This window comes from Hyperolius riggenbachi, chromosome 10 (assembly GCF_040937935.1).
Source record: "Hyperolius riggenbachi isolate aHypRig1 chromosome 10, aHypRig1.pri, whole genome shotgun sequence".
Lineage (NCBI taxonomy): Eukaryota > Metazoa > Chordata > Amphibia > Anura > Hyperoliidae > Hyperolius > Hyperolius riggenbachi.
This window is the reverse complement of record NC_090655.1, coordinates 197,299,066-197,316,306: the sequence shown is the minus strand read 5'-3', so window position 1 is coordinate 197,316,306 and position 17,241 is coordinate 197,299,066. Positions and strand designations below refer to the sequence as shown.

The following is a 17,241-nucleotide window of genomic DNA, read 5'->3' as shown; positions in this document are numbered from 1 at the left end:
GTCAAGCTCGGTAACTGCTCCTCCAGCGTGAGAACTACCATTACAGGGGCACCTCAAGGGTGTGTACTGTCCCCGCTTCTGTTCTCCATGTACACCAATAACTGCACTTCCGCCTCGGACTCCATCAAGGTCATCAAATTTGCTGATGATACAACAATCATCGGTCTCATCGGCGGAAACGGAGAGCGGGAATACCGCAGGGAGATAAAGAGAATCTGCAAGTGGTGCGAGAACAACAACCTGGTCCTCAATGCAACAAAAACTGTTGAGCTGATTGTTGACTTCAGGAGGAACCCTCCCTCCCACCCACCAGTCCACATAGGCGAGCGACTGAGGCGCTACACCTGCTATTGCTGAAATTCTGTCTTGTCCCCATTTTTATTGCCTGATGAAGCGGGCTGGGCCTGCGAAACGCGTTGCACTGTTTTGGGGTACTAATTAATAAATGTGACTACTATTCAGACAGTCTTTCGTGTCTGCTTTATGGAGGTAAGTCCACCACTTCCTCCCAGCAAATTTTAAAGTTTTTATCCACTTTTATCCTGCTGGCGCCTCTGTTCTCCTACTGCTAAGACCAAAAACAGATGTATAATGGAGTACATACTTTTGTTACAAATGGCATCTTTTGGTAGGCCGGGTCCTCCGATCCCCGACTAGTACTTGTCTGGATCTCTGAACCGGAAGTAATGACCCTGGTGCATGCCCAGTAGCCTCCCCATAGTCACATTGATGGCGCTGTCTGTGCTCTCGGCAGCTCTCCTACTGCCTGGCACTCGCTCATGATTATGGGGAGGCTACTGCGCGTGCACGAGTGACGTTACTTCCTGTTCAAAGGTCCTGACTAGTCGGAGCCTACTAAGGGGACTTATAACAGATGAAAGCAGGTGGACTGGGTAACGAAGGACACAGGCTGCTAAAGGATACCATTAGTAACAAAAGCATTCTCTCTTCCGATTAGTGAAAAATATATTCTTCCTGAGGGCTGGTTCACACTTGGCGCTTTGCTGATCGCCGACGAACAGTCTTGAATGTCTTGAATGTGAACTAGCCCCTTACTGCTATAGATGTCATGTGACTGACTGCATGGTATAATAGATATATCTGACAAATGTTCTGGAACTCGGCATTCCTGACATTGCATCACAGTTTTCTCACAAGCAGTTTGGCCATCTTCCAGTGTTCCCCGCTCGTTCATTTCCTTCCCCGCAGCAGCGACTCTCTAGTTGAGAAATGAGTCAATGATGTAAATCCCCGGCATTGCGCAAATCATGGACATGTTGTCTTATTAGTCCTCTCTTTTAAACTACTGAAATGTGATATGAATTCAACCAGGAATGGTGTTTGTATATGCCTTTGTCTAGCAGAGCACCAATAAGTAATACTATTGTGTTTTCAGTGGTTTCTGCATAAGTGAAAAATACTCCAAGCAGAAAGGAAAATCCTTTCACACAAACACCCAAAACACCAACTGTTGCAGTACAGAATAAGGTTACCCTAAGGTACACTGACCAGACGTCCCATTTTACCTGGGACACATCCCAGGTTCAGGGTCCCCTGTCCCAGGCTGCAATGTGTCCCAGGTTATGTCCCACTTTTGGCCGCTAGGTGTCCCGGGCATGGGACTCTGCGGCTGCATGAGGTAATGTTTGCCTCATTTACCGTTTGCGGAGTCGGAGTAATCGTTTTTTGATGCATTTCATGTGTCAGAGGTAACGGTAGTTGCATTTCATTTGTCAGCGGTAACGGTTATTGCAGTTCCTGTGTCACAGTTAACAGTTGCTGCAGTTATAATTTGATGGTCATAGAGACTGCATTTGCTACTTTGGGGTTATTGTTGCAGCATTTGGCATTTTTTGGGCTCCTGATTATTAAATGGTATGCTAATACTGTAGCATCAGCAGCTTCTGCAGATTACATGCACAATCTAATCCCACCATAGTCATAGTCTAATGTCCTATGATATTATTATGTATTTATATAGCACTGGCATCTAAGGCAGAGAATGTAGTCATGTCCTTGGTGGAGCTCACAATCTAATCCTGGCCATAGTCAAAGTCTAATGTCCCGCCATATCATTATTATGTATTTATGTAGCACTTGCATCTTCTGCAGCACTTTACAGACTAAATAGTCATGTCATGTCATGGACTGACATCCATGATGCAAATCTCTCATTTCACCACATCATTGTGGGAACACTGCTTTTTCTTATGTGTCTGGGGAACATTGCCTAATTACCTTTAGGGTCACTTTGCCCATCTGTGTTTTGGGAGGAAACTCTGACCCACTGCCTCAGAGTTACATTACAGTTCACACCGTCCACACCATGTCATGGACACGTCCATATGAGTGCCCCTGATTAGTCACGCCCCTTAGTGACGAAACGCGCAGGGCGGAGCCTTGGACACGCACGCTTCCTGTTCACAACACATAGACGGAGGTCTCCGGCGCTGAGGAGAGGAATCGGGCTGACGTCCATCAGGATATGTGAGATATGCTTGTTATGCTTTTAATCTGGTACGCAAAACTTTTATGTGGGGCTTTTAGCCATATTAAATTGGACCCAAACTAAAAATACAAGATTTCAGAAATAAAATCTATTTTCTAAATTATAATAATAAATAGCAGCCTTTTTTCAGCTCCATGATGACAAATATAACATATTTTACATTTATTGGAGAAACCCCTCCCTTCCTTTCATATTGCCGGCAAAAAATCCGGCAAACTGGTGGAGTAGATGGTATCCAGCAAAGGAGGAATTGCTAATGGCTGCCGCCTGTATAACCCTAGTAATGAAAAGAGGAGGGTGAAAAGCATGCACTGAAATGTTCATAGGCTTGAAGGAGTGTTTATTTATATTTGTATGTGTCAGAGTGGTGCAACTAAATATTTTGAATTAAAAAAATGTTTGGTTTGGGTCCACTTTAAAAGAGGTTTTTATGCTATGAGAGGCGGCTCTCTATGTTTTTTTCTAGTTCTACCGGCGAAACTACAGTGGTGATACTTTTTGATATGCCTGACTCAGGATTCCATCTGGTGAGCAGGGGAATGAAGGGGGGAGTGTGACCCCCTGTCCTGCATGAGGTGGAGGTTCATATCAGTCGCACAGAGTGTGGAATCAGCACTGGGTGTACAAGTAGTGAAAGATTACCCGCTATGTGCGCCTTTGTTTCCTTGCTGTTTTAGGAATACACCGGTATCCCTTGAGGATTGACCTGCCAGTACGCGCTGCTGTGTTTTACCTAATACTTAGAATGTGAGTTGTTTGCAGCTGGTAAGCCCCCTTTTTAACTTCTAGGTGTTGGGGATTACAGGAATCACTATGGTGAAGTTTTAAGAGACTGTGCACTACATCCCCTTTCTGTTATGATGACATGCGCTGACATATTTATTTGATTATTTGTGGATTATTTGTGGAATTTGGACACTGTCTTCTCTCAGCAGTGGTCGACTTTGAAAACCCTGATTGGCGCCGATACGATTCGATTTTCTAGGTATTCCTAGCGGTTTCTGGAGCGTTTTGTGTAGCAATTTTTAATTTGTTTGTACAGTTTGAGCTGGAAGTGAACAACTTTTTTTTTTTTAAAGCTTGGAAAATCGCTCTGTTCTAGCGGTTTTTACAGCGATTTTCTACTTTTCCTTAACATTGAAGCTGAATTGCCTCAGAAATGCAGCAGGATTCATGTTTGCGTTTGGGAGAAAATTACATTGCTCTGGTGTGATCCTTCCTATACAAATACATTAGCCAAGCACTTTTCAAAGCGCTCATAAGCGCTGTTGGTGTGCACCAGCCTTTACAAAGTTCAACCATTCGGAAATAACTGTACAAACAATACAACCATAGAAAATTTTAGCTCCAGTTAAAGAAAACCTGTAACTAAAAAAAGTTCCCCTGGGGGGTACTCACCTCGGGTGGGGGAAGCCTCCAGATCCTACCGAGGCTTCCCCCGTCCTCCTGTGTCCTACGGCGGTCTCGCTGTGCTTCTCTGAACAGCGGGGATGTAAATATTTACCTTCCCTGCTCCAGCGCAGGCGCCGTAGTGGCTCTCCGCTCGGAGATCAGCGGAAATAGCCAATCGCTGATGGTCCAGAGTCTCCTGCGCCTGCGTAGTAAAGCGGACCCGACAGAGATCGGCTTTTTCCGCCTATCTCCATGCTGAGAGCCGCAACAGCGCCCCCGCTGGAGCCTGGAAGGTAAATATATCAAGCCTTTTCAGGCTTGTCGAGCCCGGATTGCAGGACACTTCGTGGGAGCCAGCGCTGGATTGCCTGGAGCTACAGGGGTGGGGGAAGCCTCATTAGGACACTGAGGCTTCCCCCTCCCAAGGTAAGTACCCCCCAGGGGACTTTTTTTTATTACAGAGTCTCTTTAAAGCGGACCTGAACTCAGAACTTTCTCTCTGCTCTAACGGATAAGCAACAGCATAATAACCTTTAAAGAAAAACATTTTTTGTTGCAGCTGCAATAAATCTGCAGTTTGTTTACTTCCTGCTTTCATGAAAGCAGACATATTGTTAACATCCTATGTTTACCTGTTAACTCTCTGCCGTTGCAGACAGCTGACTCAGGTCACGGATCAAATTACAACTTGTGATTAGTCACAGATAAGGGGGAATAGACAGGCTCACTAAATACATGCCGGGTGCATTTCTATATGTTTTCCTTCTGTCCTGTGCAAGAGTTCAGGTCCACTTTAAGCCAGCGAGTTTTTTTTATGCAGAGGTTATTTGTAATTCATTATACATAAAAAAAGTTTTGCAAATAACAATGGCCTCAATTCACTAAGATCATGCTGGAGATAATAAGGCAAGAGAAAACTTACCTCCACACAGTGAGAGAGTTATCTTCTCTCTTCATTCCTTAAGTTACCTCCTCTGTAGTTAATTTACCTCCTCTGTAGTTATTTTCACACGCATTTAATAAACAGCCTGTCTTTAACTCTGGAGTTATTTTAAGGATTAAAGAGTTAACTTAAAGACAGAAGAGGTAACTTTAGGTTTGCCTGAGGTAAAATGTTTCCTGAATACTACATGCCTCATCACCATGGTGATAACTCTAGAAACGTTATTAAAGACAGGAGATAAGCTTAGTGAATTTAGGCCTAGTCTCTTTAAAGAGGAGCTGTCAGCCATACTATCTCAGAACAAAGCCCACATATATAAGTAGATAAATACTTGCTCGACTTACATAACATATTTATTGCACTGTCCACAGTTTGATTTTAGTGATTTTCTACAGTAAAAAAAGAGGAAATCCTTCTTAGCATTTCCCATTTTAAGTGTGGCTGTTTTGAAGCCAATCCTGATGTAATTTCCTCCCTTATTCTCCTCTGCCTGATTGTGTATGCATTGCCCGCCCTTCACTATAGAAAGTGCATTGTCTTAGCATGAGATATATTGGCCAATCAGAGAGGAACAGAAGTGTGGGAGGGGAAAACAGGAGAGAAAGAGGCTTCAGCCAATCAGGCTTCATTAGTTAAAGTGAACCAGAGACAAAGCACCCTCATGTATTTTACCATATAGATCAGTGGGAATATTAGAGAAAACACATACCATGCTTTCTGTTTCATTCTGCACTGCACAGCTTGTTTCTTATCAGACCTGATAAAATCCCCGACTGAGCATTCAGTCTACCTTTGCTATAATGACTCAGCTATAATAATTCCTGAGCAGAGCCAGTAGGGGGCAGGCTTGGACTTGAAAAGACATGAGAGAACACAGACTGAGCTATAAATATTCCTGAGCACAGCCAGACTGAATGCTCAGTCGGGGATTTATCAGGGCTGATTAGAAGCAAGCTGTGCAGTGCAGAATGTAACAGAAAGCAAGGAAGGTGTTTTCTCGAATGTCCCGACTGATATATATGGTAAAATACATGAGGGTGCTTCATCTCTGGTTCCCTTTAAGTCTGTGGGGAAAGTAAAGAAGCAAAAAAGGACAACCCAGCATGCCCTGCAACTTTATTTTTGCGTACCAAATTTTGTGTGTACCAAATAAGATTTAGGTAAGCTGGTGAATGATCATTTATCAACCAGAAAAGTAATAGTGATTTTAACTTTCGGATTACCTGGTTAGCAACCTTACTACTTGCTTACCAGATAAAAGTGAAGAATTGATTTTATGCCCGACAGTTACACTTTAACACATTTACTGCACCAAATCATGTCTCTTTGCTCTGCCATGAGACATCATGTCTCCTTGCTGATAAGCTGTCAAGGCTCACAGTCCCTAGCAGAGAGGCATGGCTTCAGACTGATTGGGAAAGGAGGGGGTTGAGAAGGCAGTAGGATATTGCTGGGAAGCTATGACATAGTGCAGCAGATGCGCTCCTTCATCGTGCAATACCTTTTCATTCACTATTTATGTAAAATAAAGTTGTACGAGATGCATATTAGAAAAGTGACCTGCATTTGTGATATGTCCTCTCTTCTGCACTGAATTCACTACTTCATTACTGAAAGATGTCTCATTATAGGGGCCCATACACTGGTCAATTTCAGCCATCAATCGATCAATTCTATCGAATCAACCAGAAATCGAATCTATCAATTGATAGATCGATTTGATCTATCTGACAGGATGGAAAATCTAGGTCGATCTGTTGCTGGCAGCAGATCGATAGCCCATAGAGTTGCATTGGATCTAACGGTCCAATAATGCATGTAGATCGATTTCCAATATATTCCATTCAGAAATCTATTGGAAATCTATTCCTAGTGTGTGGCACACATCAGATTCGATTTGACAGGCATCTGACAGAAATCTATCTGATGGTCAAATCTGTTGCAAATCTATAAGTTTATGGCCACCTTAAAGCGGAACTGTAAAGTGTTTTTAAACAAATTGTACTGGTTGAACTCGATGGACGTATGTCTTTTTTCAACCAAAATAACTATGTAACTATGTAACTATGTAAATATGTAAATTGTTTCACTTACCTGGGGCTTCCCCAAGCCCCCAGCAGCCATCCTGTCCCGCGCCGGTCCTGCCTGAGCCTCCTTTCTCCCGCCCCCGTGCCGTCGACTTCTAAGTCAACGCCAGTGCAGCCCTGCCAAGCGTATCTTTTCATCGTGTTCCCCTCTGCAATAACAGGGGACGCAAAGAAAGGATATGCGTGGCCAGAGCCGCACAGGCGCAGTGGCTCGGCGGCAAAACCGAAAGTAGCTGGCGGCGGGAGAACGGCAGCTCGGGTAGGACCGACGTGGGACAGGATGGCTGCTGGGGGCTTGGGGAAGCCCCAGGTAAGTGAAACAATGTGTTTAAAAACACTTTACAGTTCCGCTTTAACTTTCATTATAAGACAGGGGTCTCAAACTCAATTTACCTGGGGGGCTGCAGGAGGCAAAGTCAGGATGAGGCTGGGCCGCATAAGGAATTTCACAATCGCGGCGCATCGCCGCCTGTGCCCGCCCCCTCACTCTTCCTTCACAGAGAGGGGCGGGGAGAGGCGGCGATCCATGTGGCGATTGACGTCAGGAAGGGCAGAGCTGAAGCTGAAAGCTCTGCCCCTTCCAGGAAATGCAGGCTGATTGCCCCCTGGCAATTTGGGGGCTCTACAGCCCTCGTTTAGTGGTGGGGATGCGGCGGATTACTTGGGAGCACTGAAGCGAACTATAAGGAAGCTTTTGCTGGCGAGGGCCACAAAATATTGTATCAAGGGCCGCAAATGGCCCGCGGGCCGCGAGTTTGAGACCCCTGTTATAAGAGATACTGGGATTTGATAGGATATGAAAAAGGAGTGCTGAAGGATAATTGGAAAGGAGAGAGACAGCTCCTACAGTGAATGTGCCAAAGATGTTATATACCATATGAAAAAAGGATTTCTTGAAAAAATAGGGGTATAGGGGGTAATATGCCAATTGTGGGAAAAAGGCATGAAACAGTTGGGAATAAATCCAAAAGCAAAAGGAAACAGATTCCGGGCACCAGGAGTTGCAAAGCACATCGACTTTATTCCATCCTCAGCGTGTACAGACACATAGGCAAGGGTACAGCCTGACAGCCGTTTCGCGAGCAACTGTTGCTTCCTCAGAGACCAACACCACTACTGGAGTTTCTTGTGAAACGACTGTCACGCCATATACCTTGCCTATGTGTCTGTATACATTGAGGATGGAATAAAGTTGTTGTGCTTTGCAACTCCTGGTGCCTGGAATCTGTTTTTGTTGCTATTGGAATTAACTGGTTTACGTCTGGAAGCACAGGAGTACTCCACTACCTCAACAGACTGCCTGGTCAGCATCTAGTGCTGACCTTATCTGTTTCTACCCCACTGGGAATAAATATAGATATGAGAAATGTACTGAGTGTGACAAAGTCCCCAATAAAATAATGCAAAAGAATAGAAGGTAAAAAAGAAGGAAGGAAATTATACTGAATAAGATAATATAGATGGTAGAGCAAAAAGAAAGTCGCGGAAGACTTGTTGAGAATCAGAAATGTGCTGGGAAAGAAATTAAAGGGAGGAAGGAAGACAAAGGGGAAAGGAAGAGACAACGGCAGGAGCGGAGTGGAGGAGATAGAAGGGTACAAACATTGAGAAGTATGGGGAGGGAAGGAGAAAGGAAGACTACTGAAAAATATTCTTACACAAAATTAAAATGATAAATACAGTGGTTTGCAAAAGTATTCAGTATTGAATTTTTCCACATTTTGTCACATTACTGCCACAAACATGAATCAATTTTATTGGAATTCCACATGAAAGACCAACACAAAGTGGTGTACATGTGAGAAGTGGATCGAAAATCATACATCATTCCAAACATTTTTTACAAATAAATAACTGCAAAGTTGGGTGTGCGTAATTATTCAGCCCCCTGAGTCAATACTTTGTAGAACCACCTTTTGCTGCAATTACAGCTGCCTGTCTTTTAGGGTATGTCTCTACCAGCTTTGCACATCTAGAGGCTGAAATCCTTGCCCATTCTTCTTTGCAAAACAGCTCCAGCTCAGTCAGATTAGATGGACAGCGTTTGTGAACAGCACTTTTCAGATCTTGCCACAGATTCTCGATTGGATTTAGATCTGGACTTTGACTGGGCCATTCTAACACATGGATATGTTTTGTTTTAAAGAACAAGCGACACCCATGCTAACCTAGAAATAGAAAACACCTATATAAGTAGCTAAATACTACTGCTACTTACATAACAGATGTATTGTGCTATCCATATAATGATTCCTGTGAATCTTATAAAGGAAAAAGCAGAAAATCCTATTCTAGGCAGGGGCCATTTTTCCAAGCTAATGCGGACACCATATCCTCCCTGACTCTTGTTTTCCCCACTCCCTTCTCTTGCTCATTGTGTATTCATTAGCTGCCCTCCTCCCAGAGTCTTCAGACACTCCCACTGAGGTGTACACTAGGGACTGCACAGGTTTTTTTTTTCACCTCAGCCTTGCTTGTAAACACAAGTGAGCAGAGGTGTTTCAGATAAGAAACTAGGCAGGGAAATAAATGGAAGAGGAGGGATATATTATAGATAAAAAGAACCCCCAGCATTCAACTGTTTAGCAACGACTACTAAAGGTCCAGTGCTCCTAAGGTATGTGATAACTCCAAACCATAACAGCAGAAAAACGTTTTGCAAGTTTTGAATGCAGGATTAGCATCACAATACCGCTTTAAACCATTCCATTGTTGCCCTGGCTTTATGTTTAACCTTCCTGGCGGTAAGCCCGAGCTGAGCTTCGGGCTATGCCGCGCAGGAGGATATCTCAGCCCCTGGTGGGCGATTCGCCCCATTTAAAGTTCTCTACGTGCAGCTAGCACTTTGCTAGCCGCGGCACAGCTTGATCGCCCGCACGCAGCGGCGGAAGAGCCCCCCCCCGCCAGAGCGCTGCGCTGCCCGGACCAATGAGTTCCAGGCAGCGCTATGGGCTGGATCGGAGGCGTCTGACGTCAGGATGTCGGTTGACGTCCATGACGTCATTCCGATCGTCGCCATGGCGACAGGAGAAGCCAAACAGGGGAACGCGTTATATATTGATGCCGGCGACTATCGCACTAGAGGGACACATGCGCCCTCTAGTGGTGTTTCATGTAGCTACCACTCTGGTAGCTTTACATGAAACAAAAAATTAAAAAAAATGGATTTCTGCCTATTTGGCAGAAAAAATAAACCGCCAGGAGGGTTAAGGTCGTTGTCCTGCTGGAAGGTGAACCTCCACCCCAGTCTCAAGTCTTTTGTAGACTCCAATAGGTTTCCTTCCAAGACTGCCCTATATTTGACTCCATCCATCTTCCCATCAACTCTGACCAGCTTCCCTGTCCCTGCTGAAGAGAAGCACCCCCAGAGAATGATGCTGCCACCACCATATTTAACAGTGGGAATGGTGTGTTCAGAGGGATGTGCAGTGTTAGTTTTCCACCACAAATAGTGTTTTGGCCAAAAAGTTCCATTTTGGTCTCGTCGGAACAGAGCACCTTCTTCCACATGTTTGCTGTGTCCCCCACATGGCTTGTGGCAAACTGCAAACAGGACTTCTTATGCTTTTCTGTTAACAATGGCTTTCTTCTTGCTACTCTTTCATAGAGGCCTACTTTGTGCAGTGCACGACTAATAGTTGTCCTATGGACAGATTCCCCCACCTGAGCTGTAGATCTTTGCAGCTTGTCCAGAGTCACCATTGGCCTCTTCACTGCATTTCTGATCAGCGCTCTCCTTGTTCGGCCTGTGAGTTTAGGTGGACGGCCTTGTCTTGGTAGGTTTACAGTTGTGCCATACTCCTTCCATTTCTGAATGATCGCTTGAACAGTGCTTCGTGGGATGTTCAAGGCTTTGGAAATATTTTTGTAGCCTAAGCCTGCTTTAAATTTCTCAATAACTTGATCCCTGACCTGTCTGGTGTGTTCTTTGGACTTCACGGTGTTGTTGCTCCCAATATTCTCTTAGACAACCTCTGAGGCCCTCACAGAGCAGCTGTATTTGTACTGACATTAGATTACACACAGGTGCACTCTATTTAGTCATTAGCACTCATCAGGCAATGTCTATGGGCAACTGACTGCACTCAGACCAAAGGGGGCTGAATAATTACGCACACCCCACTTTGCAGTTATTTATTTGTAAAAAATGTTTCGAATCATGTATGATTTTCGTTCCACTTCTCACATGTACACCACTTTGTATCAGTCTATCACGTGGAATTCCAATAAAGTTGATTCATGTTTGTGGCAGTAATGTGACAAAATGTGGAAAACTTCGAAGGGGCCGAATACTTTTGCAACCCACTGTAACTAGAAAACATATGGACATTAATAGCAAAAAATCTGACCGCAGTAAAAAGTCAAACAGCAAAAAAAAGTAAAACATTCAATGGCAACACATGCAGAACTCTATAGCTAAATGGGCAAGAAATGTAACAGTGCTTTAACACTCTTGCTAATGAATATTGATATACTAGCTAGTGGCGCATACTACGCTGCACAGCGCAGGAGTGCCCACACCATCTTTCTGGACGTCACACGCCATTACGTACTCCACAGCCGGGAAAATCAGATTGCACAATTGGACCAATTTGATTATACCAATTTAATTGGACCAATAGAATTTCACAATTGGACCACTCAAATTACACGATGTGGCAAATCAGATTGAACTAATCACACTGCACGATTGGACTTACCTGATTGGCTGTTTGTGGCTTCAACATCTTTTTCTGAATGTTAATACCAGTCACCCAGTGGCTTACTGTGCCAAGTTTGGGGACTTTAAAGGGAACCTTAACCACTTGAGGACCCACCCTTTACCCCCCTTAAGGACCAGCGCTGTTTTAGGTGATCTGTGCTGGGTGGGCTCTGCAGCCCCCAGCACAGATCAAAGGGCACTCAGAGCGATCAGATCGCCCCCCTTTTTTCCCCACTAGGGGGATGATGTGCAGGGGGGGTCTGATCGCTCCTCCTGGCTGGCATTTTGCGGGGGGGGGGCACCTCAAAGCCCCCCTCCGTGGCGAAATCCTCCCCCTCCCTCTCCTACCTGCCACCCCCGGGAGATCTGGGCTGCACAGGACGCTATCCGTCCTGTGCAGCCAGTGACAGGACGTCCCCTGTCACATGGCGGCGATCCCCGGCCGCTGATTGGCCGGGGATCGCCGACCTGCCTTACGGCGCTGCTGCGCAGCAGCGCCGTACAAATGTAAACAAAGCGGATTATTTCCGCTTGTGTTTACATTTAGCCTGCGAGCCGCCATCGGCGGCCCGCAGGCTATTCACGGAGCCCCCCGCCGTGAATTGACAGGAAGCAGCCGCTCGTACGAGCGGCTGCTTCCTGATTAATTAGGCTGCAGCTGGCGACGCAATACTGCGTCGCTGGTCCTGCAGCTGCCACTTTGCCGACGCACGGTATAAGCCTGCGGTCGGCAAGTGGTTAACTGAGAGGGATATGGATGTTTCCTTTTAAACAAGACCAGTTGCCTGGCTGTCCTCCTGATTTCTCTGGCTGCAATAGTGGCTGAACCACACACCTGAAACAAGCATGCAGCTAATCAGGGGCGTAACTAGGCCCCACCAGGCCCCCCTGCAGATTTTCTGAGCGGGCCCCCCCCCCCCCCCGGGGCCCGTTTGCGGCCGTTTTGTGGGTGCTGGAGGGGTGGCAGCATGAGGGGAAAGCCTTGCCCACAGTCGGCGGGGAGAGGGGTAGTTTTCCCCTCTCCCTCACCTCGGGGCTCTCCCCTCTGCGCTCCCCTCCAGCTCGTAAGTGTCTGTGGGGCTGTGGTGGGCAGCGAGCGGCGGGCAGATACATACCTGCTTCCGTGCGTTCCATCGGAGACTTCTCCCTCTAGCGGCTGACGTCACTTCCGGAAGTGACGTCAGCCGCTAGAGGGAGAAGTCTCCGATGGAACGCACGGAAGCAGGTATGTATCTGCCCGCCGCTCGCTGCCCACCACAGCCCCACAGACACTTACGAGCTGGAGGGGAGCGCAGAGGGGAGAGCCCCGAGGTGAGGGAGAGGGGGGAACTACCCCTCTCCCCGCCGACTGTGGGCAAGGCTTTCCCCTCATGCTGCCACCCCTCCAGCACCCACAAAACGGCCCCGAGCGGGCCCCAGCGGGGGGCCGGGCTCCCCCGCGGGCGCAGGGGCTGCAGGGCCTATTCCTACGCCCCTGCAGCTAATCCAGTCTGACTTCAGTCTGAGCACCTGATCTGCATGCTTGTTGAGGGGCTGTGGCTAAAAATATTAGAGACACAGGATCAGCAGGAGAGTCAGGCAACTGGTTTTATTTTAAAAGGAAAAATCCATAGTCAGTTTAGGTTCCCTTTAATGCTATGAGAATAACAGCATTCTAAATTTTCCCATTGAAATCAATGGGTAACATCTGGCTGTTTTTATGCTGATATGACTAATGTTGACTCAATTGGCACATTTCATTTCAGCCTAAAATGAGGATTTATGACCACTTCAGGTTAGGCTGCACCCTAGACATATGGGAAATAATGGGTTCTTATCCTATGTGTAGTAAATACCTCACAGCACTTTAGGGGTTTGCAAACATTCATTTGATGTCCAGTTGTAATTAATGCATTTTAATGACACTTATTCGTATTAGCAAAAAAATGTATATATCTCCTTGTGATGTTTTTTTCAGTGTATATTCTTTGGATTTTTACAAATTAACCATTAAAGCAAGTCTGAAGTGAAAAAAAAAAACAACAAAAAACAGATACTCACCTCTGGAAAGGGAAGGCTGTGTGTCCTACAGAGCCTTCCCGTTCCTCTTTTGGTCCCCTCGTTCCAGCACCGTCACCCCCGTTTCAGTCTGTCACCATGGGAGGCTTTGATAGCCTGGGGGCTTCCAAAGACGAGCGGCTCCATACTGCTCGGGTGCGTTCATGCGTACCCTCTCTTGTTCACCAGTGTTTTTTCTACCAGAATAGTCCTTATCGCTTTCATTTTTTTTCATCTTTCATTGAAAGCTACTTAAATAGAAAGTCCGACCAAGAATTGAACTTTATCCCAATCAATAGCTGATACCCCCTTTTACATAAGAAATCTATTCCTTTTCACAAACAGACCATCAGGGGGCGCTGTATGGCTGATATTGTGGTGAAACCCCTCCCACAAAGAAATTCTGAGTACGTACTCTTGGCAGTTTCCTGTCTGTAAACCCTGTTGCATTGTGGGAAATAGCTGTTTACAGCTATTTAATAGCAAGCAGCAGCTACATCACCTGCCAACAGTAAAAATGTCACCATGTAATAAAAGTCAGAATGTAAATCAGGGATTTAAAAGCTTTTACAACGGGCAAACACTGACTAAATCATTTATACATAATTATTGTAAAAACGAAGCACGCACGCACGCACGCACACACACACACACACACACACACAGTGACACACACACACTGACACACACACAGACACACACACACTGACACACACACAGTACAGTAATCATAATCATTAGCTCCCCGAGTAGTAAATTAAGCTATCATTTGCCTCCCCAAATAACAATTGCAACAATCATCAACCACCAAATATAAAATGTAGAAACCATTACCAACCTATATAGATGCAGCTATCATCATTTCCACTACATTAAAATGTGGCCCTTACAACTTCCCCCATTATAACAAGTGCACCTCCCTTTAATAAAAAGTACAACCCTGTGTCCTCCTTTAATAAAAAAGACAAGGCCTCTGTATTCCCCTTTAGTAACAAGTGATGCCCCTGCATCTCCCTCTTTATCAAAAATTAGGCCCCCTGCCTTGTTTGCTAACAGTAACCATGTCCCCTGTGTACTTTTTTTTTTTTTTTAACAGTAACCATACCCCTTTTCATTGTTCTCATCTGTAAGGGCCCTTTTCCACCTGCAATCGCTAGCGTTCATGCTGAACGCTAGCGATTGCTGAATCGCAAAACCGGCGATTCCCCCGACGTTTGCGGCCGCGATTTTGCTATGCTATGCACTGCATAGCAAAATCGCGGCAATTATCGCTCCGCCGCGCGTTCGCGTTCCCGACAAAAGCGAATCGCGGTAGTGGAAATGACCTACCGCGATTCCTATGTTAAAAAGCAAACCGTAGCGATTCTAAAATCGCTAGCGGTTTGCGGTTTTGCGATTCAGCCAGCGCAAACGCGCTGGTGGAAAAGGGCCCTTACACTGTGATCTTGCTTCCTATCTGGCAATCTACACAAATTGTTGAAGAGACCACATACACTTTATAAACTCTTTATGGTTTTGAGGTATAAAGAATATGCACACACCTTTCCTGTTTCTTACCAAAAATTCTGCTCTTGTGTACAGGAAACGTGATCCATCTCAGAAGATGTCTGTAACTATAGCCCAGAGTGGTGGCCTGCGCATAACTGCACAGGTTGTCCAAGGAGCAGGTACTGAAGACTCGGAGATCTCTCGGGCAGCTGTAAAATTGAGTTCTCCAACTAGCAAGTACTTCAAGAAGACACCTGTCAAGGCTCTCAGTGTGAGTTATGGATTTTTTTAGATGGGAATGTGGATTTATTTTAGTACCAACACTGTAAATTCAAGTAGCTAGCTATTCCTACTGTAGGATGTCTCAGCAATAAATCTATAGAGACTAATGCTCATCTTTTTTGAAGCACTTATAATCTTCCATTCTCTCATGCCCACAGCTCAAAGCTTTGGGTACAAGCTTGTGGCTGTGGCTGTTAGACGTTCATTTCAGAAGGTGGATAGCTTCTCTGGTCATCTAAAAAATGATGACCCCTAGTGGCTGGGAAATCAGTAGAAGCTTTTGATCAAAGAAGCCAGCAGCTGTAGAACAGAGGGCAGTTGCTACAGGTGTACTATTTACATTGAAGCAGGGCTGGGCCGAGGCATAGGCTGGATAGGCTCCAGCCTCAGGGTGCAGTGTAGGAGGGGGCGCACAATTCATTCAGCTGTCATCCCTAATTGTGTTTGAATCAGAAAGAAATAAGAAAAGGGGATACATAGCAGTGACTGCAAGCCAGATAAATAGATATTAAGGTGTTGGGGAGGTTGTGGGCCCTGTGGCACTTCTTAGTCTAACAGCAATAAATGTGTGATGGCTGGGGTGGCAGGGATGGAGGGGCGCACTTTGGTGTCTCAGCCTTGGGTGCTGGAGGACCTTGTCCCAGCTCTGCATTGAAGACACAGAGGCCCATATGCAATTAACTTTTTCTCCCGAGTTTTCTCCTAGGAGGTAATTTTTCAACTTGTGTTTACAAGCTGCGAAAATATCACCTTCATCTCACCAGAAAACTCAGGTGAAAAATGTAATTGCATATGGGCCAGAGAGCAGCTGGATTTGTGCATTGATCCATTAAAAGACAACTATCAAAGTTAACTAAAATTCTAAATGCCACATACATTTCCAGTAATTACTAGCAAATTGCAAAGGCTTTTTCATCTTTTCATGTTTCATATGAAGAAAATTACATTTACAGAGAACAGTTCTCATTGTGGGCATTACTTTGGAGGACTGTGCCCAGCACATCCAGCATACAGAAACAATCTTCATTGGCTCTAATACTGTGACTGTGACTGGAATCTGTTCAGAGTGATAGAAAGCAGAAATATAGCTTCAAACTCAGTGTTTTCTTTATTTTCAAAAGCAATTAATAAATGGCAGTTGCTCCATCCAACTGCCAAAAAAACTGTGCATCAAACAGGGAGGCTGGCTAGCATATTTGAAAAAATCCTTTTCAGGGAGTGTCTTTATAAAGAATAAAGGCCATGCTGAGAATCCCCCATGAGGAAATGAGCTGGTCCAAAACCTGTCAGTAATGTCAGATTTCTACTACCTACTGTGAGTGACAGCAACATAGGAGAAAAGTTATTTATTGCTCATTTTACTTTGGGAGAAATGTACTTCTTATTTGTTTGTATTTACATTTATTTTCAATTTTACACTTTTCACGATAATGGTTCTTTAAAGGACTTACGAGGCCAGGTACAGTAGAAAAAAAAAAAAAAAAAGATAGCTACCTGGATCAGCTTGTAAGGCACGGAGGACGCCGTCCGCGCCCTCCGTGCCGTTCCACCTGGTTCCCGCCGCCGAACAGCCCCCCGAACGGTCCCCGTTCTGGCTCCCCAGCCTGTACCAAGATGGCCGCCGGAGCTGGCCGTGGCTGCGCAGTCCGCATAGCCGCGAGTGCGGCTGTGCAGCTCTTAAGGCCAACCCCCTGATCCACGCTACTGTTACGTGATCGGGGGGTTGTCCTTAGAGCTGCGCAGCCGTACTCACGGCTATGCGGACTGCGCAGCCGCGGCCAGCTCCGGCGGCCATCTTGGT

General features: G+C 45.5%; 1 protein-coding gene across 1 annotated transcript in view; it reads left to right on the top strand.

Moving 5' to 3' along the window:
• Window positions 1-17,241, top strand: part of LOC137534185 (high affinity immunoglobulin epsilon receptor subunit beta-like) — a 67,786-nt gene that overhangs the window by 12,942 nt on the left and 37,603 nt on the right. Inside the window, exon 2 of the mRNA XM_068255581.1 lies at window positions 15,252-15,429. Within this exon, the coding sequence (XP_068111682.1) occupies window positions 15,274-15,429 (156 nt within the window). The 5' untranslated portion in view covers window positions 15,252-15,273. The remainder of the gene's footprint in view (window positions 1-15,251; window positions 15,430-17,241) is intronic.